The 27,055-nt window shown below is 36.9% G+C and overlaps 1 protein-coding gene across 1 annotated transcript in view; it reads right to left on the bottom strand.

Moving 5' to 3' along the window:
- The window catches only part of LOC123246452 (elongin-A-like), a 90,896-nt gene that overhangs the window by 22,999 nt on the left and 40,842 nt on the right, over positions 1–27,055 (bottom strand). The window contains 3 exon segments of the mRNA XM_044675348.1: positions 2,060–2,642; positions 5,733–5,845; positions 14,216–14,272. Coding sequence (XP_044531283.1) covers positions 2,060–2,642; positions 5,733–5,845; positions 14,216–14,272 — 753 coding nt within the window.

Here is a 27,055-nt window from a genome sequence, read left to right as displayed (position 1 = left end):
TTTTTTTTAACCCTTACCTTCTGCCTTAGAACCAATATTGGGTATTGATTCTAAGGCAGAAGAGTGTTAAGGGCTAGGCAATGGTGGGGAGGGGGTGTAGTGACTTGCCCAGGGTCACACAGCTGGGTAGTGTCTGAGGCCAGATTTGAACCTAGGACCTCCCAACTCTGGGCCTGGTTCTCAAACTACTCAGTCACCCAGCTGCTCCCTCTCCTCTATATAGTCTTTTTTTTTAATTTCTTTCTTTTTTTTAAACCCTTAACTTCTGTGTATTGGATCATAGGTGGAAGAGTGGTATGGGTGGGCAATGGGGGTCAAGTGACTTGCCCAGGGTCACACAGCTGGGAAGTGTCTGAGGCCAGATTTGAACCTAGAACCTCCAGTCTCTAGGCCTGACTCTCAATCCACTGAGCTACCCAGCTGCCCCTCTTCTATATAGTCTTGAATGTACACGTGACAGATATCAGCTAATATAATTGTGCTTCAGAATTTATCATACTTCTGTCCCTTGGCAAATTTGTACAATTCTGATTTTGTCATAACCCATTGGAAAGAGGACTTGAGGAAGACAAAAATTAAGTTCCTACTCTTATACTCAATTGTGAAATCTGTGTTTTGGGGCAAGTAGGGAAAGGAGAGGAGAAAGTTATGGAGAAATTTTGTAAATTGTATTTCTTCCTTTCAAAGGTGATTATGGAGACAAGAAAAGGCAGTTAGTTGCAGAGATGAACCTTACTAATAATTTAACTAAAGTTTCTCAGATTCCACAGTAGGCTGCTCACTTCTAGCAAAATCAGATCAGTTCCATTCATTTTAGGGAAGAATGTAGGTTAGGGAAGAAAGACCATATGGAGCCCATGTAGAAAACTAGTCCCACAGACAAGCTTCCTAGAGGAGGAATTAGACCCAGCTAGCCACCACAAACACATGTGAAGGCCTCATATTATAAGTATAATAACACTGGTTAAGAAATCACTAATTAATCATGCCTTCCATAACAATCTCTAATATAAATTTGATATATTCTACCTTCATGGTTTTAACTGTTGGTACAAGTGTCAAGAAAGTCAAGCTGATACTTTGAATAACTCCTTGTCCATTTTCCCTCGTGCCCACAAGTCAAACATATTTCCCTTGTTATTAGCATGATTCATTTACTCATAGTATAAAAAACAGAATGTAAGGTCCTTGGGGACTGGGACTATCACTTTTTGCTTTTTTTTCTCTGTCCTCAGCACTGTTTGAGTTGTAGAAAATACTTGATAAATCTTTAATTTTTTTTAAAAAGTAGCAAATATTGCCTAGGACTTAATCTTCACTTCTTTATTTTTTAAAGCTAAGGAAAAGGAAAAATGAGTTATAATTTGAGGATTTTATAGGAATTAAGAATAGCTATTCTTTTTCCCTTTTGGTCAATGATTCTTCAAGATAAATTTTTTTTCATTACCATTTGTAATGTTTGGAGACCGAGGCACATTAAAATGATGTGCTTCTGTAGTAACTTGGATATAGTGTTTCATGTCCTTTTGTGACCTTACCAAATCAATATCCCGGAAATAATTGTCCCTGATAATATGGTACCCAACTCCATCTCTGCAGGTCATACTGACCTTCTCCGGTCAAAGTATAATAGAACTGACCTAAATAATGTTATTTCCTAATTCCATGCCCTTTCTCTTAGTTCCCTAGACCACAATATCTATGGTAAGATATATTATTTGCATTTAGACAGATGCCTTATAGGATGTCCTCCACATTCCTTGTTGCCACTTTATAAACAATTTCCTGTTAAAGCTGACACCTGAGTTATCATTAGCATAAACTATCTGCTTTTGGAGAACAAATCAGAATTAGGCCAGTCTCAAATAAAAAAAAAATTACACCAGATTAGATCTCCCATTTTGGGACCAGGTAGAATACATGTTTACTAGTTCTCATCCACCAACTGCCTCCAACCTCCAGTAAGTCAAATTGCAAATATATAGGTATCAATAGTAAAATCCACTTATTAAGAAGAAGGGTTAATACAAACATTCATTACTGATTGATAACAGCTTACCATTTTAAGTGATATTCCAGGCTGATCATGTGGCTTAAATAGGGGTGTGCCTAAAGTTTTGGAGACAGTGGAGGACTCATTCTTAGGGAGTAAACTATGCTTCTTATAGCCCCACACTTGGCTATGCTGTTCCTTTTTAGGGCAGGAATTTCTTTTCTTCTTATTAGAGATTTGATCATAATTAAGATAGTATTCAAAAGGCAGTGTGGGGGGCCTATCTTTCTTGGGTTTGGCTCTCTTGAGTTTTCCCATGCTAGGGCTCTGAAAGGGTCTCTTTATGGGCTCAGGTACTTGTGAAACCAACAATTTGACTTTCTCTTCCATCTTTGACTCTTGTTCACCAGAGATCTTCCCTGAATGGTTAATTTTGTGTTCTTTAACATTGAGCCTATTGAAAGATTTATTCTTCTCCCTTTTCTGTGTTGTTTCTGCTGTAAACTCCCTTTCTTCAGAATCTGAAAATCTCTCATATGGTGTTGTTCTCTTGGATTCCTTGGACTTTTCTGACAGCTCAGCCTCTTTGGTAGAAGACTTCTTGCTTGCCTTGCCTTTCATCAAGACACATTTTTTCTTTTTCCATCTCCTGTAAAAAAAAAAAGACCAAAGTTTTCCTCAAGTAAGTCAGAAAGGTCTTCAAGAAATAGTTAAGATCAATGGCTTTCAATTTCTTTTTTGTGGGGCAGCTAGGTAGCTCAGTGAATAAAAAGCCAGGCCTGGAGACAGGAGGTTCCATGTACAAATTTGACCTTAGACACTTCCTAGTATGTATGACCATGGGCAAGTCACTTCATTTTCTTAGCTCTTACCTGATATTTAGAGTCTGATATTTAACACTGATTCCAAGACAGAAGGAAAGAGTTTAAAGCTGTTTTTCTTTTTTGCTCATAGCCCAGTATGCCTTAAGGAATCATGGCATACTCAGTGTTTTAGGTAACAATAAAGAAAGGTTCCTAGGCAAGCATCAGACCTCCAAGACTTTTCTCTTCCTCTACCCACTCACCTTTATCCTTTACTTCCCCAGGATTTGCTCAGGAGGAGGTAGCTTTGGGCCTCCCTAAATAGAGCTGTTATTATGTCCTTTCTAATGCCAAGCTAGGAAGATCGGACAGCGAAAGGTATCTGAGAGTAGAGATTAGAGAATGTCCAAGTTCAATAAGATAGCTGAATTAATTTGAATTGTGGTGCACCCTTCTAGAATCACTGGCTTAGACAGACTCTCAAACAAGTTCTGCAGGGTTATCAGTCAGCTTCAGATGAACCAGTCCCATCAAGTTTTCTTACTCATAAAGGCAGCATGGAATAGTGGATAGAGAGCTGAACTCAAAGGCAAGAAGTTCCAAGGTCAAATCCCACCTCTGCCATGTACTGGCTCTGTAAGTAAGTAAGTTAATCTCTCAGTGTTATAAGCAACTTTACAACTAAACACCACAGAAAAGGTGACAATATGATTTAGTTGGGAGAGTTTCCTAATCTGGAAGCTCCTGATACCAATGGTGTCACAGGACCAGTCCCACCTTAAAAATATTCATGTGTGGAATGAAGAGAACAGAACCAAGAAAATGATTTACATAATCACAACGCTTTTGTAAATACAAGAAACTTTGAAAATTTTAAGAACTCTGATTACTACAATGACCAATCATGATTACAGCAGACTCATAAGGAAACTACTATCCACTCCCTTTGGAGAGGGGATGGACTTAGAATGCCGATTATCCAACAGTTTGGGGCATGACCAATGTGGAAATTTGTTTTGTTTGACTATACATATTTTTCCCATTGTATTTTCTTTCTTTTTCAGTGGGGGGGCGGGGGAGGGTTGGGGAAGGGGAAAGAGGAAAAGAAAGAAAAGAAAGAGGGAAAGAGGGAGAATGTAAATTTTTGTTAATTGAAAAAAATTAAGTGAAAATAACTAATTTTTTTATAACTAAACATTATGGGTATGAAAACAAGATGGAGCAAACTGTCCTTAGATGTTCTGAGTGTTTTTGTTCTACTTTTGCAGATCACTATATGCCTCTATAGCCTCAGGAAGTTGCTGATAGTTTCCTCCTTTTTGCTTTACTCCTAAGATATCAGGAAATAACTGTGTAAAGTTAAACGCTGCTTGTGTGATGGATTCTATTTTCAATATTATATATTCAATATGTGTTATACATAGGCATATATATACAGAGATAGAGAGAGAGGCAGAGCGAGAGAGGCAGAGCGAGAGAGGCAGAGCGAGAGAGGCAGAGCGAGAGAGGCAGAGCGAGAGAGGCAGAGCATGAAGGGGAAAAAGTGGAGTTTTTCCAATGTGTAAGATTAAGCCAAAGATAAATTCACAATGATCACAGCCCCAGGCTGGCAATATAAACACAGCTGCCTAGAAAAGTGAGAGAACCAAAGAATAAATGCAACCAGCTCTTGTCTATTAATAACTAGTTTGGCATTTCCCTTGCATGCCCTCTAGGGTCAGATGGAATCAGTAATCACCAGGGCAAAGGTATGACTTCTAGCTCCTGGTCTTCATCAAGTACTAGGGTAGCAATGGCCTTGAGCATTAAACTCATAATTACCATTTATACCCAGTGTAACCACAAAGGTAAAGTAGAAGAACCAATGAACAATAACAAAGGGATGTATATGTATGTGTGTGTGTGTGTGTGTATGTGTATATATATATACACATACACACACACACACACACACACACACACACTCCCTAGTATATCACTGAACAACCATTTTCTGAGTAGTGTAACTTGTATTGATAATCCTATATTACTCTTTTTTCTAACCCTTACTTTCTGCCTTGTGGGAACAACTCTAAGGCAGAAGGGTAAGGGCTAGGCCACTGGAGTTAAGTGGCTTTCCCAGTAAGTTTCTGAGGCCAGACTTGAACCCAGGTCCTCTTGACCCCAAATCTGGCACTCTTTACCCACTGTGCCACCTAGTTGCCCCAGTCCTGTGCTAGTCTTAAAACAGCTAAAAGGCAGGGACTCCCATTTTGGTCTGTCTCCAGCTTGTAATATAATAAATATTCAGGGCTTGTTGAAGGATATTACTTAATCATATCCTACTGAGAATGTTTTGTGGATGTTTTATGAGCTGTGTCAATTTAACTGCATACTAGAGTAAAAATCCATTCTAAGTCATCTCTGGGATCTGTTTAGAATCTTAGCAGAAAATCAAGGTTGGAATAAAAGCCACAAGACCATGTACCTTTCAGGCTGATGCAGAACTAGTGTACTCAGTGTGTTAGCATTTCCCCTCTGCTCCTCTCCCTCCAATAGTTAACTTGCAAGTATACTTGGAGACAGGTGCCTAGGAACTGAAGTCAGGAAAACTTGAGTTCAAATCCATAGTTGTGCCATCCTGGGCAAGTCAATGAATCACTGTCTACCTCAATTTCCTAAACTGAAAAATGAAGATTATAATAGCACTACCTTACAGGGCTGTTGTGGGGATTAAACGAGATAATATTTGTAAAGTATTTAGTTCAGTCTTTGGCACATAGGAAGTGCCTAATAAATGCTTGTCCTCTTCCCCCACTTCGTTCCCTACTTCCTTTCCTTACAAATAAGCAATTGATCTTTGGGATCGTGAAGGAGGTTTATTAGTCTAGTTGCTCAAAACACAAATGCGGTGAAATGTTAATTCAACAAATGACTAAAATGGAGTCAATAAATACCTTCCATTTTCTGGTGAAATAAGCTTTTTCCATTGGTTGACCAAGGTCTTAGCCAGATTTCCAGCAGTTGTATGCTTTCTAAAGCCATTCACAGTTTTTCCTATTCCCGTTTCCTTGTGAAAACGATAGAAAGAAACAATCACCATCTAGATTCCATAAGAGGACAAGAATAAAATTATTGATAAAATGTTTTGCATAGTATTCTTACGTTATTTTAGTCCAATGGTGATGATGGGATTGAGAGTGGAAAGGGGATGACATACTTTTGGGTATATAACTCAATTGGTACTTGTAAATCAGATCATTTAGATGGTATAGACTTTTCAGATAATTAAAAAGACCAGGATGTTGGGGAAAAATCCTGAGTCATAGATCTGATCTGGAAAAGCCTTTGGAAGACATTTAATCTAACCCTTTCATTTTAAAGATTAGGAAACTGAAGCCCAGGGAGAATAAGTGATTTACCTAAAGTCACATAGCTTGTTAGCACTAATAGTAGAATTTGAACCCAAGACCTTTGAGCAAAGATGATGCTCTTTCCATTTTATCATACTGCTTCCCTTCTAATAAGACAAAAAAGGCATCTCCCATGTTTAAAAATGAGTTTATCCAAAAAATGATCTTATCAAAATGAAATATCACTAAATGTACCACCCATGATCCAGCAACCCATCAAAGATGGGGAGACACATTAAATAGTCATCTCTTATAAAACAGATCACAAGCTATTTTGCTTTAAGACTTTTATAACTTTTAAAGCTTTATCCTCTAAACCAATAGTGCCAACCTCAAATTAAAACAAATAAAAGTGGGGTTCATATTGACTTAGAAAACCACAAATTAATATTATCTATGTTATGTTATATTAAATTTATTTTGTTAAACATTTCTCAATTATATTTTAATTTGGGTCTGTGCTGGTAGTTGAGTTTTACTCCCTTCTCCTCTTTAGACTATATTAACAGCATGAGAGGCATTCTCTCTAGGCAACTCTTACCAAGCACACAAAAGATTGATGCAAGCATTTGACTAAGTGTTTTTTTTATTGTTGTTGTTCAATGGATAGTGGGTTCAATGGATAGAATACCCAGCCTGGAGTCAGAAAGTCCTGAATTCAAATATAGCTTCAGACACTCACTATGTGACTCTACACAAGTCACTTTACCTTTTTTGTCTCAGTTTCCTCATCTGCAAAATGTCTTGGAGAAGGAAATGACAAACCACTCCAGTATCTTTGCCAAGAAAACCCCAAATGTGACATGATGAACATGGAAATATGTATTGTATGATAATGTATGTGCAACCCATATCATATTACCTGCTTTCTTGGGGGTGGGGGGGCGGGCGCCAAGGACAGAGGGAAGGAGAAAATGAACTGCAAAATGTCAGGAAATAAATATTAAAAACAATATCAACATATAATCTATTCTAGGGGAAAATTAAAATTAGAACTAGGAAAAGAAAGAAAATCCCAAATGGATTCACAAAGAGTCAGACACAACTGAAATGACTTAATAATAATGGCATTTTTTAGATTCTCTTTCCTTTAATTCATTTGACCATAAACAGTTGAGTTACACACACACACAGAGGACAAAGATCATGTAAGAAGGCTAGAATTCCCTTTAGCGTATGTACAGCATTTCTGCTTTCAAATGAGAACATTCAATACAACTTAAGCATTTGTTAAGACAAGGTATTGGGTTAGATGTTGGGCATACGAAGTTGTAAAAATAAAATTGCCCCTGCCTTCAAGAAGCTTAGAGTCTATCAGGAGAAAATATAATATGTACATAGATAGGTACATTTAAATATAACAAACAGAAAGTAAATAGAACATCATTAAGGGAATGAAAGGGAAAGGAAATCAGAAAAAAATCTGATATAGGAAATGTCACTTGAAATTAGCCTTGAAGGGAGCTGGGGAGTTCCAACAGAGCACTGGAGGTATGAGGGCTTCTAGGTGGCACAGTGGATAGAATTCTGGGTCTAGTCAGCAAGATTCATCTTCCTGAGTTCAAATCTGGCCTCAGATGCTGTATATATCTACGTGACCCTGGGCAAATCACTTAATCTTGTTTACCTCAGTTTTCTTATGATCTGGAGGCAGAAATGAAAAAGCACTCCCCTAAATGACATGACTCAAAATGATTTAAAAGAATAAAGATTTTGTGAAAACTGGGGTCTAGGATATGTAGAAGGGAAAGGTGCAGTAAGGGGGCAAATTCCTAACTGCCATTTGTCTAGAGTTTTGGTATGTTGAAGAAACTGAGGGTGTGTCATAGGCAAAAGTCAGACCCAATTCTCCTCCAACTCTAAAGTTGTGCTCTCTACCATATTCCATTTTCCTTAATGCTGTCAAACCCATTTAACTCTTCAGCACATCATTTGTTGAAATGCTAACATGTAATTCCATGATGAAAGACGTTAGGTCCTAAAGACCAGAAATATTTTTATATATCAATAGACTGAGCTCGGCACCTTCGGTAGAACATAAATGCTCAGCAAAGTTTGTAAAATGAGCTAAATGGAAATTAGAAAGCATTCCCTTATATCCTTTGATGGAATAACTCCTCTGTCTCTTTCCCTTAAAATACCAACTTTTATCAAGGACCAAATCACAGTCTTCCTGGGGCTCATGTTCCTCAACCAGAAAATAAGGGAATGATTGTACTAAATGACCCCAAAAGTTCTTTCCAGCTCTAAATCTAATAACTATGACAGAATAAACCTTGTAATGCTGAGAGATGGGATAGAAATTATTGTCGAGCTTACTGTGAATTTACAGCATTCCAGAGAAAAACATATTACAAAAGATACAGTTTTGGGGTAAAAGACAAAACTGATTAAGTGTATGACTTGCAGTTCCTTTAAGTACCTTGGTGGCCATGTTTGTTGGAGCAGGTAACAGCTCAGACTTGGGGAGAAACTAAGTCACTGAATGAATACCAATTTTATGGTACTTTTCTAAAGCTGAACTATCTTATGAACAGGAGCTAAGAAAAAAATTATCTTCATAGCACTTGGTCTATATCATAATTCTTTGAATCCATGCTTAAATACTACTTCCTAAATAGCAGCAACTTAGGGTTGAAATCCACGTCTTTTTTTACATGTATTTTTCATAGAACTTGGCACATAGGTATCATGAGGGAAAGACTCATATATACTTGTTGAGTTTAGTCAGTTTCTGCACATCTTTTAAGGCTAAGATTTGTTCTAATTTTGAAAACATAATGAATGGAAATAACCATCAAAACAGCAGTTCTCAAAAATGTGGTCTGAGCACTCCTGGGAGTCCCTGAGAACCTTTCAGGGGGATGGACCTATAAGGTCAAAATTATTTTCATCATCATAATAAGATGGAATTTACCTATTAAAATAGTGACCCCTTTGCCAAATATATATGTGTCAGGTCAGGTTTTCACCATATACCACAACCAAAACAATATGTCACAACAGATTAAATACAGAAGCAGATATGAGATTCTAGCTGTCTCCAATTAAGTCAGACATTAAAGAGTCTTGCAAAAATATAGAAAATAATGCTTTCTTGCTCAATATATTTCATCTAGGAACATATAGATATTTTTTATAAAAAAAACTGTTAAAGTATGCTTGCATGTAATGGGTTTTATTATTTATAAATGAATTAAATGTTTTAAAACTTTATCGGTTTTAATTTTTCATATGGTAAATTTCAATAGATATAACCAATGTAACAAAAACCCTTGGGATCCTTGATAATTTACAAGAGTGCAAAAGAGTCCTGAGGCCAAAAGTTTCAGAACTGCTGATCTGGCTCGGGCAAAACAGAATCTGTTTGCCTAGCAAGAAAGGCACAAAGTATATTTCCTCTCAGATCATTCTCCCTCTCTGATTCCACCATCTGTTCAAGTGATGTCATAACTGGTGCAGGGACACCCCTGGCTGGCCTTTCCCAACAGCATATTGTCATGGGCTAAAACAAGCTCTGATCCAGAGAACAGATTGGAAAAGAGTCTATGGATCTCTGCCCTTTCCCCCTGCACAAGTATTTACTCTTCAGAAAAAATAGTATGAAAGCTGTCAACTAAATGAAGGCCATACAAGAGAAACACTTACTGGTTTCTATCCCTTGTTATGCAGTATTGTATAAATAAGCCCATACCATCTGCCTGTGCTGCCGTCTCCACATTCTAGGGGGCGTCATTTACCTTCCATGATATACTTTAGCATCTTCTGCTCATAGCTTTCTTCTCCACCCATCTCTAAGTACATCTGGATTGAAGAATATCTATGTTGCTGACATCTTAACCACAGTTCCCACCTCTCCTATAAAAACTAGCAGGGGGGCAGCTAGGTGACTCTGTGGATTGAGTGCCAGGTCTAGACAAAGAAGGTCCTGTGATAGGTATGTACCATGAAAAATTCTTGAGAGCTAAGATGGCTCATTCAACTCAAAATATGCACACACATGCCTCTAAATGTATCTAACACTTTCCAAATATGGGGAAACATTTCTGTAACAAATTTGAGTCTTAAAGGAAAAAATGATCAAAAAGGGGGATTGGATCTTTTCTAGCTAGAAATCTTATGGTGTAGACAAGAAGTTATAGAGAGACATCAAAGAAATGTTTTTTAAGAATAAGATGATATGGATAGAATGGGTGAGTCTAAAGCTGTGGTCCTCTGAAGACATACCTTGAGTATGTTAAAATTGTATCTTGTTCTTGCCTCCCCCCCCCCACTCCTCTCCTTTCTCATCAGAATAGCATATAGACCAGTAAGTAGCCAGTATAAAGGGGTTAATAACCAGAAATAAGATTGCAAAGAGAAACCTGGAAATCAAGAACAAATGGTCCCAAAAATTAAAGGAGCATATTTTATAAATTGTATCATATTAACCAAAATTCACATCCTGGTAATATATGCTGAATCAGGAAGAGTCATCTAGGTGCTGCTATCAGGGTTCTAAGACCCACGATACGCAAATTTAAGATAAATTTCAGACTTCCACAGTTCTAGATGAGTAGGATATCAAAAGGTGCTGATAACTTTGAGATGATTTGGATATGTTAATGAACTAATCACAAGATGGCACAGATAAAAATCTATTCTTTTATAAAAATGAGATCTCATACTCTTGTCCCTGAGCATTCCTCCATTTTGATTTGGGTCCACACTGCTAAGTGCTTCCAATTCTAATCTATTGTTATATGAATGATATTCTCTACCTCTTCCCCTTTCCATTCTCTTCCCTATGCTATCTGCCACCCTTTACTATCCCATCTTTTAACAATATATCATCTATGGTTATTAAAGTATGATTGAAACCCCATTACCACTGTCATCATGGTTCTTCCTGGAGAGCATCCAAAGAGTCATGCATACCTGCCTTCATTTCATAATTTCATAAAGTATCTATATTTCCTGAGGTGTATGGAGCTTATCCTTGCAATTATATATGTCTTCCACCTGATCTCTAGTGAGTTATGATTCTTCACAGGAAAGAATACTGTCATGGGCAAAATAGATGTGAGAACCACTGGTCTACCAGAAGCTTGCTTTGGTTTTCTCAAAATTACTCTCTTGGGTTTCCTAGAGCTCTGAATTCTTTTCTCTTCTGCTGAATGGGTTTGACAAATATAAGAAATAAAATTATTGTGGTCACTGTTTATAAAAAACAATTAACTTCTTAAGTCAAAATGGCTATTGGCAGTTTTTATTTACAGCAAGGCAGAGATAGTAAAGTGGGAAATATAGGAAAGAGAGAGAAAAAAATCACCTAGCTACAAATACCCTAAGTCTTCATCCTAGTCCTCCAGACCATGAATGAGAATCCAAAAGCAAATCACCAGAATCCAAGGTCCTAATCAGGAAGCTGAAATCCCAAAAGTCAGGAGACACTAAAAAACTACCGAGGACTTTTAGCCCACATGAGGCCAAGGCTGCCAAGTGTCTTCACTAGAGCTCATGCTGAAGAGTGTCCCACCAAAACACAAGCAGAGAAAGAGAGAGAGAGTGCTTGCCCAAAGAGCCAAGGAAGGAAGGCATTCTTCTCCTTGGTCTTGCCTTTTATAGCCCTTTTTCCATGTCACTTCCTGTCTCTCTTCCACTTCACAGGAACCAATCACAGCCTCCCAATTTGCCTAACACTCCCCAAGGAGGGGCAGTGCTTGTGGCCTTTGGCAGTGTGAACTTTTTTTTTCTAGTAAGTGACTCATGAACTCTCTTACTTAGTGACTTACTAAATGTGAAATAGGAATACTTTTAGTTCTTGATTAACTCAAAATTGTCAAAGGAAATTTAAAAAATCCTTTCACAATGTCTTATACACTCTTCTCTTCTCCATCCTTCCCTGAGTAATTTTACCTACTCTCAAGCTTCAAAGATCACTTTAGTTCCAGTTTCTGACTTGTCTTCAATTTCTCATTTTTCCTTCCCAGACATTTGCTTCTAAGACAATGAAACTGAAAAATTCTTCCCTAAAAATTCTTCCTTCTAACTTTCCCCACTTCTGTTAATAGCATTACTCATTTGCCAGGCTCAAAAATTTCACACATCTAACTTTTGTCTGTTTTTTCCTTAATATCCAGTCACAAAATATTGTTAATTCTTTCTTTGCCATGTTTACATGCATATCCCTTCATAGAATGAGAGCTTTAGTGTTGGAAGGGACTTCAAGGCTATCTAATTTAACCTAATTTTACTGATGAGGAAACTGAGGTGAAAGAAGGTTAAGTGACTTGCCCAAGGTCACAGATAGTGAGGATATGAGGTTGAATTAGGACCAAAGTCCTCTGACTCCAGAGCCAATTATTATTAAGCACTTACTATGTACCAGGCACTGATAACACAAAGAATAGACACATTTCTAATCTCAAGGAGAACCATGTTCATGGAATCACAGAATCTAAGAGTTGGAATAACAACAGGCAACATTTATATAGTACCACTTTACATACATATTATCTCATTTTATCATCACAACCATGCACTGGGGTAGTTGCTATTATTATCTCCATCTTACGTTCAGAAAACTGAGGCCAGCCTGAGAGAGTTTAAGTGAATTGCCTAGGGTTATATAGCCAGCAAGAGTTTGGGGTAGGATTTGAATTCAGTCTTCCTAACTCTAAGCCTGGAACTCAATTTGAAGGATCTCAGTAACTAGTTTAACCCATATACAGAAATAAGTCCTCACTATAAAATACCCAACAAATGATCATCCAGTCTCTGCCTGGAGATCTCCAAGGAGGGAATCCATCAGGAATCAGAAGGAAGCCTCTTGGAAGGCCAAAAATAGGGGTCCAGAAGAAATAAAATAATTTTCCTGGGGTCATACAGCAAATAAGTAGCAGAGGCTGGACATGAACCCAAAAATTCTAATCCCGGGTCTCAGGTTCCTTTTATTAGACTATGCTTTAGAAAAGGACCTAGTAAGAACATGTTAGCCATCTATCTTTGGACAGGCAAAAAAAAAAACTTCAGTATTATGATCTCTTCTGTATTGACAGTGCAACTGATAGAACCCCCATGTCTATAGTTAGGAAGACCTGGGTTCAAATCTGGCCTCAGACACTTACCAGCTATGTGATCCTAGACAAATTAGTTAACCTCTGATTGCCTCAATATCCTCACATATAAAATGTGGACAATAGTAGCACCTACCTTATTGTAAGGATGAAATAAGATATTTATAAAGTGCTTAGCACAGTACCTGGCACATACTGGGTGCTGAATAAATGCTTATCCCTGTCCCCTCTCTTATTATTTCTACCTCACCATTAATTGAAAATAGTCAATTCCCACACATTTCTTCATATACATAGGCAAGGAATAGAAACATCAGTTAGGTTCTAATTTTAAAAATTAGAATTTTAATTATGTTGACACAGAGACACCTCAATAATTAAGTGAGTACAAATCTGGGCTGCCTTCCTATATTCTGTGACCACTTGGGAAACAACGGTTTCAAGGAACCTTTGGTCCAGAAGTTGATTATTTTGCTTCTGCATGCCAAATGAGGCTTCTGTTATTGCCAGATGATTTTTAACCTATTACTTATTTCCTCATAGAAATGAAGATTTAGCTGATATCTAGTTTGCATGGTTGTGATTTTACTTTAGTCTATAGAATATAATTTTAATTCAGGCTTTTGGGGGGTGTAAATAAAAAAAGAAGAGGCAAGAAAAGAGGTAAAATATCCCAAGGGAACACCCATCCATACATAGATTATTTGGGGCTTTCTTGGTCTGTTATTCTACTATCAATCTGTAGATACCTCAAACTTTATTTTCAATGCTTTATCTTTGAATTCCTGGATGAACCAGTCACTTCCTGAAGGTGTCAGGAAAAAGGTTCTTTTTTGAGCTGTCCATGGGTAGAATCCTGAACTAGGTGCAAAAGCATGAAAAAACCAGGGTATACTCTTGTGATTCAAATATTTCTACTAGGGAAAGGAGAGGAAAGGAAAAAAAAGATTAAATTGTTATTCTACTTGCCACTAAGAGGTCAAAGGACATGTTCAAATTCTGTAATATCTTCAATAATTTCATAACCTAGGAGAAGGAAAAAAAAACAAGGTGAATTTTCTACATCTTGTTGACATCTTTTAATAAACTAACTTGAGTTATCTATTCAGCAAACATCTAGAGTTTATGCCTAGTCACTGGAGGAAGAGGAATATTAGTCATTTAAATCTTCAATGAATTATTGTATTTTTTTTAAACCCTTACTTTCTGTTTTAGTATCAATTCTAAGACAGAACAGGAGCAAGGGCTAGGTAATCATGGTTAGGTGACTTGCCCACAGTGACACAGGAAGTGTATGAGTCTGATTTGAACTCAGGTCCTCAACTCCAGTCCTGGCTCTCTTTCCACTGTGCTACATAACTGCCTCTGAACCACTGGATCTTCACCTTTGCCTCTGAACCTAAAATACTTTAGTAGCAACAGAGGTTTGGTTTCAGAGGTTTGGTTTTTTACCAAAGAACTTTGCTTAAGAAGAGACATCCAATGGCAATTTGGAACTATGCCCAAAGGGCTTTAAAAAACTGCCTGCCCTTTGATCCAACCATATCACTGCTGGTTTTATACCCCAAAGAGATCATAAGGAAAAAGACTTCTACAAAAATATTTACAGTTGCGTTCTTTGTGGTGGCAAAAAAAAATTGGAAAATAAGGGATGCCCTTCAATTGGGGAATGGCTAAACAAATTGTGGTATCTGTTGGCGATGGAATACTATTGTGCTAAAAGGAATAATGAACTGGAGCAATTCCATGTGAACTGGAATGAACTCCAGGAATTGGTGCAGAGTGAAAGGAGCAGAACCAGGAGAACATTATACACAGAGACTGATACACTGTGGCACAATAGAATGTAATGGACTTCTCTACTAGCAGCAATGCAATGATCCAAGACATTTGTGAGGGACCAATGAGAAAGAACACTATCCACATCCAGAGAAAGAACTGTGGGAGTAGAAACACAGAAGAAAAACAGCTGCTTGAACACATAGTTCAATGGGGATATGATTGGGGATGTAGACTCTAAAGTTTAGAATCTAAATGATCAACCTAGTGCAAATATCAATAATATGGAAATAAGTCTTGATCAATGACACACGTAAAACCCAGTGGAATTGCATGTTGGCTACAGGAGGGGGTTGGGAGGAGGGGAGGGAAAGAACATAAATCAAGGAAAAATTCTCTTCAAATAGCAATTAAATAAAATTTTTAAAAAGAAGAAGAGACATCCAAGTATAGAGTCATTTCTGAGTAGGGGTAGGTGAATTTTTGCACATATGCCCAAAAAGGAAAGGAAGAACATTGAACAGTACTCCTCTAAGTTAAATTTTGGTATGAGTGATTTGTCTTTAGTGCCTTCCCCATCTCATTCCTTTTCTTAATGAATTGTTGATTAACCAATTCCTTGCTACACTATATACTCATCAGTTAGTCTAACATATGACCCTTCCCCAAGGAAGTTTACATATTAAAGAAGAATCTCAAAAATAGAAGTCTTGGGATACAGCAACAGACTACCTTTTCCCTCAAAGATCTCATATAGTTTTGTTTGTGTCTTGAAACCCTTACCTTCCATCTTAGAATCAATACTATGTATTGGTTCTAAGGCAGAAGAACACTGAGGGTTAGGCAATGGGGGTTATGAGTGACTTGTCCAGGTCACACAACTAGGAAGTATCTAAGGCCAGATTTGAACCTAGGACCTCCCATCTCTAGGCCTGGCTCTCAATCCACTGAGTCACCCAGCTGTCATATAGTTTTAACAGTTGCCATGGACAAAGAAAACTACAAGATGGCCCTAAATTCCATAAAGCTTCTCTACTTTGACCTTGCTGTCTCCCACACCTAGAATATAGTCGTTCCTAATCTTCATTTCTTAGAATTCATACGATCCTCTATGCCCTTCAAGAATCAGTTTAAGCATTGCTTTCTATACTAAGGATTTTGGTGATCTGGTGTCATGGAGCTCTTTGGCAGTGTAGTAAAGCCTATGGATGGATTCTCAAAATGTTTCTTTTTAGATTTCAAAATTGAAGGGAACATTAAAGTTAATTTTTAAGGAAAATGAACCCTAAGGGTCTTTCTCAAGCTGAAATGCCAAGCATTTAGATCTACTCTGATGGGCTGGCCACATTGTTCTAATACTAAACAGCATGTTTTCCTAAAAGACTATTCAATGGAGAGCTCACACAAGGCAAGTGCACACATGGAGATCAGAAGAAGCAACATAAGGACACCCTCGAGGTCTCTCTGAAGAACTTTAGTATCAATTTTGAGGCATGGGAGACAATGGCACAGGACCAACCTGCATGGCATGCTCACATCAAAGAGGCAGTAGCAAGCCAAGATGGTGGAGTAGTGCATTGAAACTCAAAGTCATCATGAGAATACTGTCCAACCAATCTTAAAATAGTGTCACAAAATGAATACAGAAATAAAAGAACCAACAAGGAGACAAAGTGAAAACTTTCAAGAAGAGAAAAACCTTAAAGGTAGGTGAAGAACATTTGGAGCACTGGAGTGAGAGGGGAGCATAGACATCAGGAAGCTACAAGCAAGCAGTGAAAGGTAAGCCAAGAGAAAGCCACACTCCCCCATCCCACATCTGTTGTTCTATGTTCAGAACCTGAGCCCAAGACAACATCCAGATCCTGAGACCCTGCCTGGGCAAATAGAGGTCCATTCAATCCACACCCCTTGAAATTCAAAGAAGATATTGTGTTCTATGAGCAAAGTGGAAGTGTTGTAGCTCAAAAGAAATATGAGAAGCACAATTAGAGATATCTCCATTCTAAATGTTCATATAGGCTATTTGTATCTGATTTATGATAGATACTCTACTATACAGACTAAACTAGTCTGATTAGTATCAGACACACTGTATACAGTGAGCCCGACATAGTGTTGCCATTTTGATCTTCTGTGTATACAAAGGATTATCAAGAGATCAACCAACAAACCAACAAAAGAAAATGAAAATAAAGATTTTTTTCCTATCCATCTTCAACTGCACTTTGTGTGGGATGTCTGTAGACCCCAGGTTAAGGATTCCTGTTCTACATGAAGCCTTTTGTTTATTACTTTTGGCCCTTCACCAAACTGCTCATGTGACCTCCAAAAAAACCCTTGTATTTATTTCATATATACTTAATACATTATCTACTCCAGATTGAATGTAAGTTCATTGAGAGTAGGGATTTTTTCCATTTGTCTCTATATTTCTAATACCTAGCAGAGTATCTGGTACATAGTAGGTAATTACTAAAATATTTGTCAAATGTTTTGACATTTCTGGGTATAAAAAAAGCACAGGGTAAACATTTATTTTTATATACATAACATAATGTGACATAATATATGATTTGTTATAAATATGTACTAAATTATAATATGCTTATTCAAGAGAAACAAATTCTTATATTAGCTATTTTAAAAAATCTGTCTCATCATTCTTTTTATTTCCCCTCCTTCACTTCCTTCCCAAGAAGGCAGATAACATATGCAGGTTGATTATTATATTAAGAATGATCTAGTTTTTTTAATCTTTAAGATTAAAAAAGGAATGATTTGAATAGAAAAAATATTTAGTTAAGTATTTACTATATACTAGGCACTGTATTAATTAAGTGCTAGGGAAACAAGGATTTTTTTAATTTAAAAAAAAGATAGCCATTGTAGGTCTCAAACCATACCATAAAGCAATAATCATCAGATCATACTGGGTAAGAAATAGAGTAGTGCTAATCAACCCACAATAGTTAATGACCATAATGACCTAGTTTTCAATAAACACACAGATCCTAGTTATTAAGGGAAGAGCTCACTATTTGACAAAAACTGCTTGGAAAAATATAAACAATATGGCGGAAACTAGGCATAGACCAGCATCTATTGCTGTACACCAAAGTAAAGTCAAAATGGATGTTCAATCTAGAAATAAAAGGTTATTCATAAACAACTTAGGAAAACATGGAAAAAATTTACTGTCTGACTTATGGATAAAGAAAGAATTTGTGGTCAGATGACATCGAGAACATTATAATAATTGAAATGGACAATTTTTATTACATTTAATTAAAAAGATTTTGTACAAATAAAACCCAAAGCAACCAAGATTAGAAGGGAAATAACAAATTGGGGAAAATTATTGTAGCAATTTTCTGGGACAAAGGCCTCTTTTCTCAAATTATAAAGAATCAGGTCAAATTTATAAGAATACCCAGAATTCCAAGGTAATAAATGGTCAAAGGATATGAATAGGCAGTTTTCAGATGAAAAAAATTAAAACTAGAGTTATATGAAAAAATGCTCTGAATTACTATTGATGAAAAAAAAAAGTTAAAATGACTCTGAGATACCATCTTATTACTATCAGGTTGGCAAATATAACCAAAAAGGAAAATGATAAATGTTGGAGGTGATGTAGGAAAATTGGAACACTAATACATTGTTGGAATTGTGAATTGATACAACCATTCGCGAGATCAATCTGAAACCAAGCCTACAGTACCATAAAACTGTACCCTTTGTCCTGAAATACCACTACTAGGTCTATATCCCAAAGCGATGAGAGATAGTGGGAAAGTACTCATACAAAAATGTATTTTTATCAATTGCTAGGTATTTGTTATGATGTTTAACATTGAGTGATAAGATTACTAACTGGTTTATTTTCCTTTTTTATCATCATGCAAAACACATTTCCATACTGGTCATTTTTGTAAGAACCAAGTCATACATAATCAAAATAAAATCAAAAATACATAGATGTGGAAAATGACTCCAACAGTTCTTTCTCTGAAGGTAGATAGAATTCCCCATCATTCGTCTTTCAGATCATTGCATTGCTGAGAGTAGCCAAATTTTCACAGATAATCATCATCCATTATTATTGTTATTGTGTGCAATGTTCTCCCAGTTCTACTTACTTCACTTTGCATCAATTTCCACAAATATTTTTAACAGTTCTGTTTGAAGTGGCAAAGAACTGGAAAACTGGGGTAGGGAGGGAGAGTGGTCATAAATCCACAGTCGTTCACTGTAAAGTATTCCTGTCATTGTACAATGTTCTCCAGGTTCTGATTATTTCACTCTGCTTCGGTTCTTGTCTTTCTGGGTTTTTCTGAGCTCCTCTTGCTTGTCATTTCTTACAGCATAATAATATTCCGTTTTGAATAATTATAACTTACTCAGCCATTCCCCAATTGATGGATATCCCCTCACTTACCAAATCTTTGTCCTCCTAAAAAATGCCACTTTAAATACTTTTATAACATATAGGTATTCTCCACACACACCTTTTTTTAAATTTCTTTGGGATACAAACCTAGTAATGGTATTGCTGGGTCAAAGACTATGAAACCAATCTGATATGTGTGGGGTGGTACCTCAGAGTTGTTTTAATTTGCATTTTTCTAAATAATTGTGATTTAGAGTGATTTTTGCATATCTATAGAGAGATTTAATTACTTTGAGATCTGCCTGTTCACATCCTTTAAACATTTATCAATTGGGGAATGACTTGTATTCTTATATATTAAACTCATTTCTCTATGTATTTGTATTTAAGAAATAAGACCTTTATTAGAGAAATTATTAGAGAGATTTGTAAAAAAAAATTGCACCATTATGATTACTGTGTTTAGTTTCTGACCTCCGTCTCCCCACAATTTGTCCTCTTTTCTATTAGCCACTGCCTTCTATTTTCTAACCTGACTTTTTTGCTTATTAAGGACAGGATCTCTGTCAGAGGCCTTACTCTGAAAACGTTAGAAATGTAGTCTAGCACTCTGATAATTTTAATGACGAATTTAAAACAAATACATCAATATAAAAGAACAAAAAAGGATGATGTGTTACCCAGGTACATAGAGTGTCCTCACCCAGTGTAGCACATCATCTCTCTAATTGCTATCTTATTCCCACCTACTCTTACACTGGCAGGTCTAAGTTCCAAGAGAGGAACCACCACTGTGCATTTATATTCATATTCTCTCTGGGTCCTAAGGGTAACCTTGTTATTCAGGAATATACTTTTCAATACTAGCAAACTCCATTGATGCTTTTCTATTTATTCAAAAACAGATACTCACAATGATGACATTTTTAGATCTTAAAAATAACTTCTCAGTAATAGGCAAAATAAAATCATAGTTATTCACATACAAAAGTAGACAAATAACAAAATACAACCACAAATAAAGGTGGGTTATACTTTCCAATCAATGCATCCAATATCTGAGGCAGAAAGAGAGAACACAAACAGGAGCGGTAACAAGGAAGCACATGAGGAAGGAAAACTCATCTGCCCAGAGTAACTCACAACCTTGGATTGAAGGCTTTGATGTCAATGGTCCGTTCAAGAGTGTCTGCACCAAAGGAAGCTGCTTCTCAGCTACATGTTTATCTTCTCATTTTCACAGCTCTCTGGTCAAATTCTCTTCTATTTTCCAGCCAAGGAACCCTTTACAAGCTCTTTCAACTTATAATAATCCTTAAGAGGGTATCAAAGTTACCTTTCCATGTAAATAGTAATTCCCTTAAAGCCAGAGAATTACCAAGCTCGTGAGACCCGCTATCTCTGAGCCATACAGAACAAATTTAGAGGGCTACTACTCCCTTCCAGTGGCATGTGTTATCCAATCAAACTCTAGCAAAGATCACAGTAAAATAGCTCACGTTGAGGATGCCCATTATCACCTCTATTATTCAACATAGTACTAGAAACACTAGCAATAGCAATTAGAGAAGAAAAAGAAATTGAAGGTATCAAAATAGGCAATGAGTAGACTAAGCTATCACTCTTTGCAGATGATATGATGGTATACTTAAAAAATCCTAGAGAATCAACTAAGAGGCTAGTAGAAATAATCAACAACTTTAGCAAAGTGGCAGGATACAAAATAAATGCACATAAATCATCAGCATTTTTATATATTTCCAACACATTAGAGCAGCAAGAGGTAGAAAGAGAAACACCATTTAAAATCACCCTAGACAATATAAAATACCTGGGAATCTATCTACCAAAACAAACACAGCAATTATACGGAAACAACTACAAAACACTTTCCAAACAAATAAAACTGGATCTCAACAATTGGAAAGCCATTAATTGTTCATGGGTAGGACGAGCTAACATAATAAAAATGAACATTCTACCCAAATTAATTTACCTATTTAGCGCCATACCTATCAAATTACCAAAAAACTTCTTTACTGAATTAGGAAAAACTATAACAAATTTCATTTGGAATAACAAAAGATCAAGAATATCAAGGGAAATAATGAAAAAAAAAAATGTGAAGGAAGGGGGCCTAGCAGTACCAGACATTAAACTATACTATAAAGCAGCAGTCATCAAAACAATATGGTACTGGCTAAGAGATAGAAGGGAGGATCAGTGGAATAGACTTGGAGTTAATGATGTCAGCAAGACAGTGTATGATAAACCCAAAGAGCCCAACTTTTGGGACATGAATCCACTATTTGACAAAAACTGCTGGGAAATATGGAAAACAATATGGGAGAGATTAGGTTTAGATCAACATCTCACACCCTACACCAAGATAAATTCAGAATGGGTGAATGACTTGAATATAAAGAGAGAAACTATAAATAAGCTAAGTGAACACAAAATAGTATACCTATCAGATCTCTGGGAAAGGAAAGATTTTAAAACCAAGCAAGAGTTAGAGAAAATTACAAAACGTAAATTAAATGATTTTGATTATATCAAGCCAAAAAGCTTTTGTACAAACAAAAACAATGTAGTCAAAATCAGAAGGGAAACAACAAATTGGGAAAAAATCTTTATAACAAAAAACTCTTACAGGGGTCTAATTACTCAAATATACAAGGAGTTAAATCAATTGTATAAAAAATCAAGCCACTCCCCAATTGAAAAATGGGCAAGAGACATGAATAGGCAATTCTCAGGTAAAGAAATCAAAAGTATCAATAAGCACATTAGAAAGTGTTCTAAATCTCTTATAATTAGAGAAATGCAAATAAAAACAACTCTGAGGTACCACCTCACACCTAACAGATTGGTTAAAATGAAAGAAGGGGAGAGTAATGAATGCTGGAGGGGATGTGGCAAAATTGGGACATTAATGCATTGCTGGTGGAGTTGTGAAATGATCCAACCATTCTGGCTGGCAATTTGGAATTATGCTCAAAGGGCTATAAAAGAATGCCTGCCCTTTGATCCAGCCATACCATTGCTGGGTTTGTACCCCAAAGAGATCATAAATAAACAGACTTGTACGAAAATATTTATAGCTGAGCTTTTTGTGGTGGCAAAGAACTGGAAAAGGAGGGTTTGCCCTTCAATTGGGGAATGGCTGAACAAATTGTGGTATATGCGGGTGATGGAATACTATTGTGCTAAAAGGAATAATAAACTGGAGGAGTTCCAGGTGAACTGGAAAGATCTCCAGGAACTGATGCAGAGTGAAAGGAGCAGAGCCAGAAGAACACTACACAGAGACCGATATACTGTGGTAAAATCAAATGTAATGGACTTCTGCACCAGCAGCAATACAATGACACAAGACAGCTATGAGGGATTTATGGTAAAAAACGCTACCCGCATTCAGAGGAAGATCTGCAGGAGAGGAAACATAGAAGATAATCAATTGCTTGAATGCATGGGTTGAGGGGGACATGATTGGGGATGTAAACTCGAAACTACCACACCAATGCAACCAACAACAATATGGAAATAGGCCCTAAACAAGGACACATGTTACAACCAGTGGAAATGTGCATCGGCCATGGGTGGGGGGCGAGGGGGGGGGTGTGAAGGGGAAAGTAGGGGTATGAAGCATGTAAACAGGTTAAAAATGAATATTAATAAATGTTTAAAAAAATAGCTCATGTTGGATCTCTGTTTAAGGCAATCTAGCCCAGTCAGCTCCTCACTTATCAAGATTCTATATCATCTAATTAAATATTAGCATCCTTTCCCATATAGCAGCTACAAAACCTGACTTAGCCCTTTCTGCCTTTTCCTTCTCAGAGTGGAAGGGGATGGGCAGGAGAAATTAACATATTTCTGAGAGGTTTCATCTTTTTAAATCTATGGGGTGCTGGTGAGCAATATCTGAGAAGGGAAGGAGGGAGAGAAGGAACACTTATTAAGCACCTATTTACCAAGAACTTTACAAATATCTTATTTGATCCCCCAAACAAGCTTGTGAGATAGTTGCTATGATCCCCATTGAAAGTGGGAGGAAACTGAGGCAGAGGTTAAGTGATTTGTCCAGGGTCACACAGGGAGTGTCTGAGATCTGATATGAACTTTGGTCTAACTGACTCCAGGTCCAGAGCTCTTTCCATTATGGCACACTACTGTCTCTAGGCAATGAAGCTGAGCCCTTTTCCAACTAATCAGTAATTAGGTTGTCGAATGCTCTAGCTGTCCTTTCTTCGTATCCAGGTGCTTTTAATCCCCGATATTTTATTCACTCTTTAGCCTTCTACAGATATTAATTAAATCAGTCTCCTGGAACTCATCTGTAATTTAAAAGGTGAAACTCACCATTTTCCCTACAAAACAGTCCTTATTTAATCATACCTCACACTCGCCAAACTTTTTTTTTTTACTCTCTTGAGTCTTAAAACAATTATATGCAAATGAATGTGGGACCATAATGCCCTGTAGCTCTAAATTCACAACATGGCCCATTATCTAATTTTGTATCCTTTAAAGAAGTTCTTTGAGCTTGTATTTTCCCAGTTTTAAATAAATAAAATTTTGTCTCTTTAAACTAAGTTGCTTTTTTTTCCCAAAAATGCATCACTTCATACCTTTCACAAGGGGATCTGTCTTCATAGTTATGCTATAATTCATTTTCTGTCTTAAATACAACCTGAGAACTATTAAAACCTTTACCACATGTTTTTATTAAATCAAAATTTTTTCCTACTCCTTTCAAGCATGGTAATATTCATCTACAATAGGAGCAACATCACGTACCTTTACTAACTGAAACTGGTTAAGATGTATTGTCCATCTTGTGGGGATAGTACCTTACACATGAAACAACTTCTGGTATGTGCATTTCTTACACTGTTGTGTGTATGTGTAAAAATATATGCTTTTCCTTTTTAAAAAAATTTGTTGCATTGAAATTCCCAAGTATCTCTCACTCTCCCTCCTTTTCTTGTATTAGTGGAAGCATCATTTAACAAAAAGATATATGTATATATAAAATTATGTCGATATTTTTCTATTATATCTGTTCTTTCTCTGGAGGTGGACATACATGCACACAAGTCTTTTTTCAAACAATAGTTCTGTTGCTCTATATAATGTTCTCTTGGTTTTGCTCATTTCACTATCCTGTAAGTCTTTCCATGTTTAAAAAAAATTAACCTCATTATTTCTTATGAAGCTTCCATTAGTCATATGCCACAACTTGTTCGCCCATTCTCCAATTAAATTTATCATGGTAGAAAGGAAATTGGCCTGTTTGTATCTTTCTGAACTTTTAAAAATATTTGAAAAAGTTTTGATGTTTTTCATCTTTCACTCCCCTCTACGTATACTCTCTGTCTCTCCTTCTCAACAAAATCAAGCAAAACATGGTCCCTATCTAAAAATGTCTCAAGTCTACATCTTGATTACATCCTTTTTGATAGAAGGGAGAGGCATACATCACTGATATTTTGAAGTTATAATTGGGCCAAATTCCTCATTTTACAAGAATAATAAGTTGATAGGCAGAAAAAGAAAGTCACTTGATCCCAACTCACCAAGATAATAAATTAGCAGAGTTAGGATTCCAGATTCCGTTCTATTGACTTAAAATCCCATACTCTTTCCATGACGCAGCTACTATTCTTCAATCTTTCTAAGGTTAATAATTTCAGTATCCTCATCCCTATTTTGTAGATGTGATAAATGAGATTGCAAAAAGTTAATTTTTAGGGCCACATGGTTCATAATTGGCACAGAAATTATTTGACTCCAAGTGTCTTTATAATCCAAGATCTTTTTCCTTGGTAGGATGCTACCTGGCCCAATATATAAAGGGTCAGATGCAAGTTCAAATCCAGTCTTAGACATTTACTATCTGCTATTATTACTATATTTGCCTCAGTTTCCTCATTTTTAATAAAGATTATATTGGCATCTTCTTCTCAGAGTTGTTGTGAGGATCAAATGAGATGATTGTAAAGCATTTAGCACAGACTGGCATAGAATAGATGATATGTAAAAATTATTATTACTGTTATAATTATTTCCTTTGTACCATGGCAGTTCATTGCTAACTTTAGCCAATCCTTCACATCATCTCTACCACCAACCAGTCTTTTAAACCTACCCTTCATGTGTCTATTCCTATTCCCTTTCATTCATTCCAATTCTTCCTCTGCCTGCTGATGTCAGTAGCTTTCCCCTTCCCTGTAACACTTCTGTCCCAACCTGGCAGGAGACTTCTGAGACCTTTTGGGAAGTTAACAGAAGTGGTGCAAAGTGACTTACAATTAATTATTCTTGAAAATTCTCCATAATTATGGAGCAAATGAAGGGAATGGGGAGGGAGAAGGACAGCAGGTCTTTGCCAGAGTTGGGTAAGCATCTTCCTTCATGGGTAGACTGTTGAATTTCTGTTTGCAACTCTTCCATTATGTCTTTGGCAGGAAGCTATTAATTGCCAAAGGCAGTTGAACAACTTAACCATTTCCTCACAAAGGCACTAAAAATAAAGCCTCATTCAGTCAACCAGAGGGGCATGACCAACTGGCAGTTTGCCACAATAGCTCACCACAAGAGTGGACCTTGAGAAACAATTGAGAACAGAGGCTCTTGCTACCATTGAGTGCTGGAGCTACATTGGGATGTTTTCCAAATAACTGCTATGGAGGCACAAAATTCAGTTTCCTTCTTCCAGAAAGTAAAAAAGCTCAAGGGATGCTTTATTATCAAACCTTGCTAGACCTAGAAGGAAGGAATATTTCCAGATAAAAACATAGTCATAGGATCATAGAGCTAGAGAAAAAAATGTCTATTGATCAGGTATATTCACTTCTTCATGACCTCACATGCCATAGTTAACTTTTCTTGACAAGGCTGCTGGAATGGTTTGCTGTTTCTTTTTCCAGTGATCCAGTGGATCCTATAGTCCCAAAATCAGAGGTTAAGTGACTTGCCCAGAATCACACAGCTAAGAAATGTTTAAGGTGAGATTTGAACTCATTATTTCCTGACTCCAGCACACTGTTCACTGGATATTCACTTAAAAGTTGGTGGGAGGGGGCAGCTGGGTGGCTCAGTGCCTGGTCTAGAGACGAGAGATCCAGGGTTCAAATCTGGCCTCAGACAATTCTCAGCTGTGTGACCCTGGGCAAGTCACTTGACCCCCCATTGCCTAGCCCTTGCCCCTCTTCTGCCTTGGAACCAATACATAGTATTGATTCCAAGACAGAAGGTAAGGGTTTAAGAAAAAAGTTGGTGGGGAAAAATGCAATATTTCCCACCCAGTTTACTTAGATCCCTCTGAATCAATAGGCTTGAAGTTAAAAGATCTTCGATTAGGAGACTATTGATTGCAATTAGTCCAGAGGACATGTGACAACTATTAGTGGAGAGATTTTTTTTTTAACCTCAATAACAAGATTTGGTGACTGATTTTGGAGGGATGAGAGAAGGTAAGGAGTAGAGGAAATTATCAAGATGGTACCCCCAAGTGACTAGAATGCTAGTACCCTAGGGGCTACCTAAAACCAAGGGCTCTTCCCATAAAACATAATTGCCCTATAAGAGAAATTGCCTCCCCCTCCTTTATAATGCACTCTGAGACCCCC

This window comes from Gracilinanus agilis, chromosome 4 (genome assembly GCF_016433145.1).
Source record: "Gracilinanus agilis isolate LMUSP501 chromosome 4, AgileGrace, whole genome shotgun sequence".
NCBI lineage: Eukaryota > Metazoa > Chordata > Mammalia > Didelphimorphia > Didelphidae > Gracilinanus > Gracilinanus agilis.
This window is presented reverse-complemented; position numbering and strand designations above follow the sequence as displayed.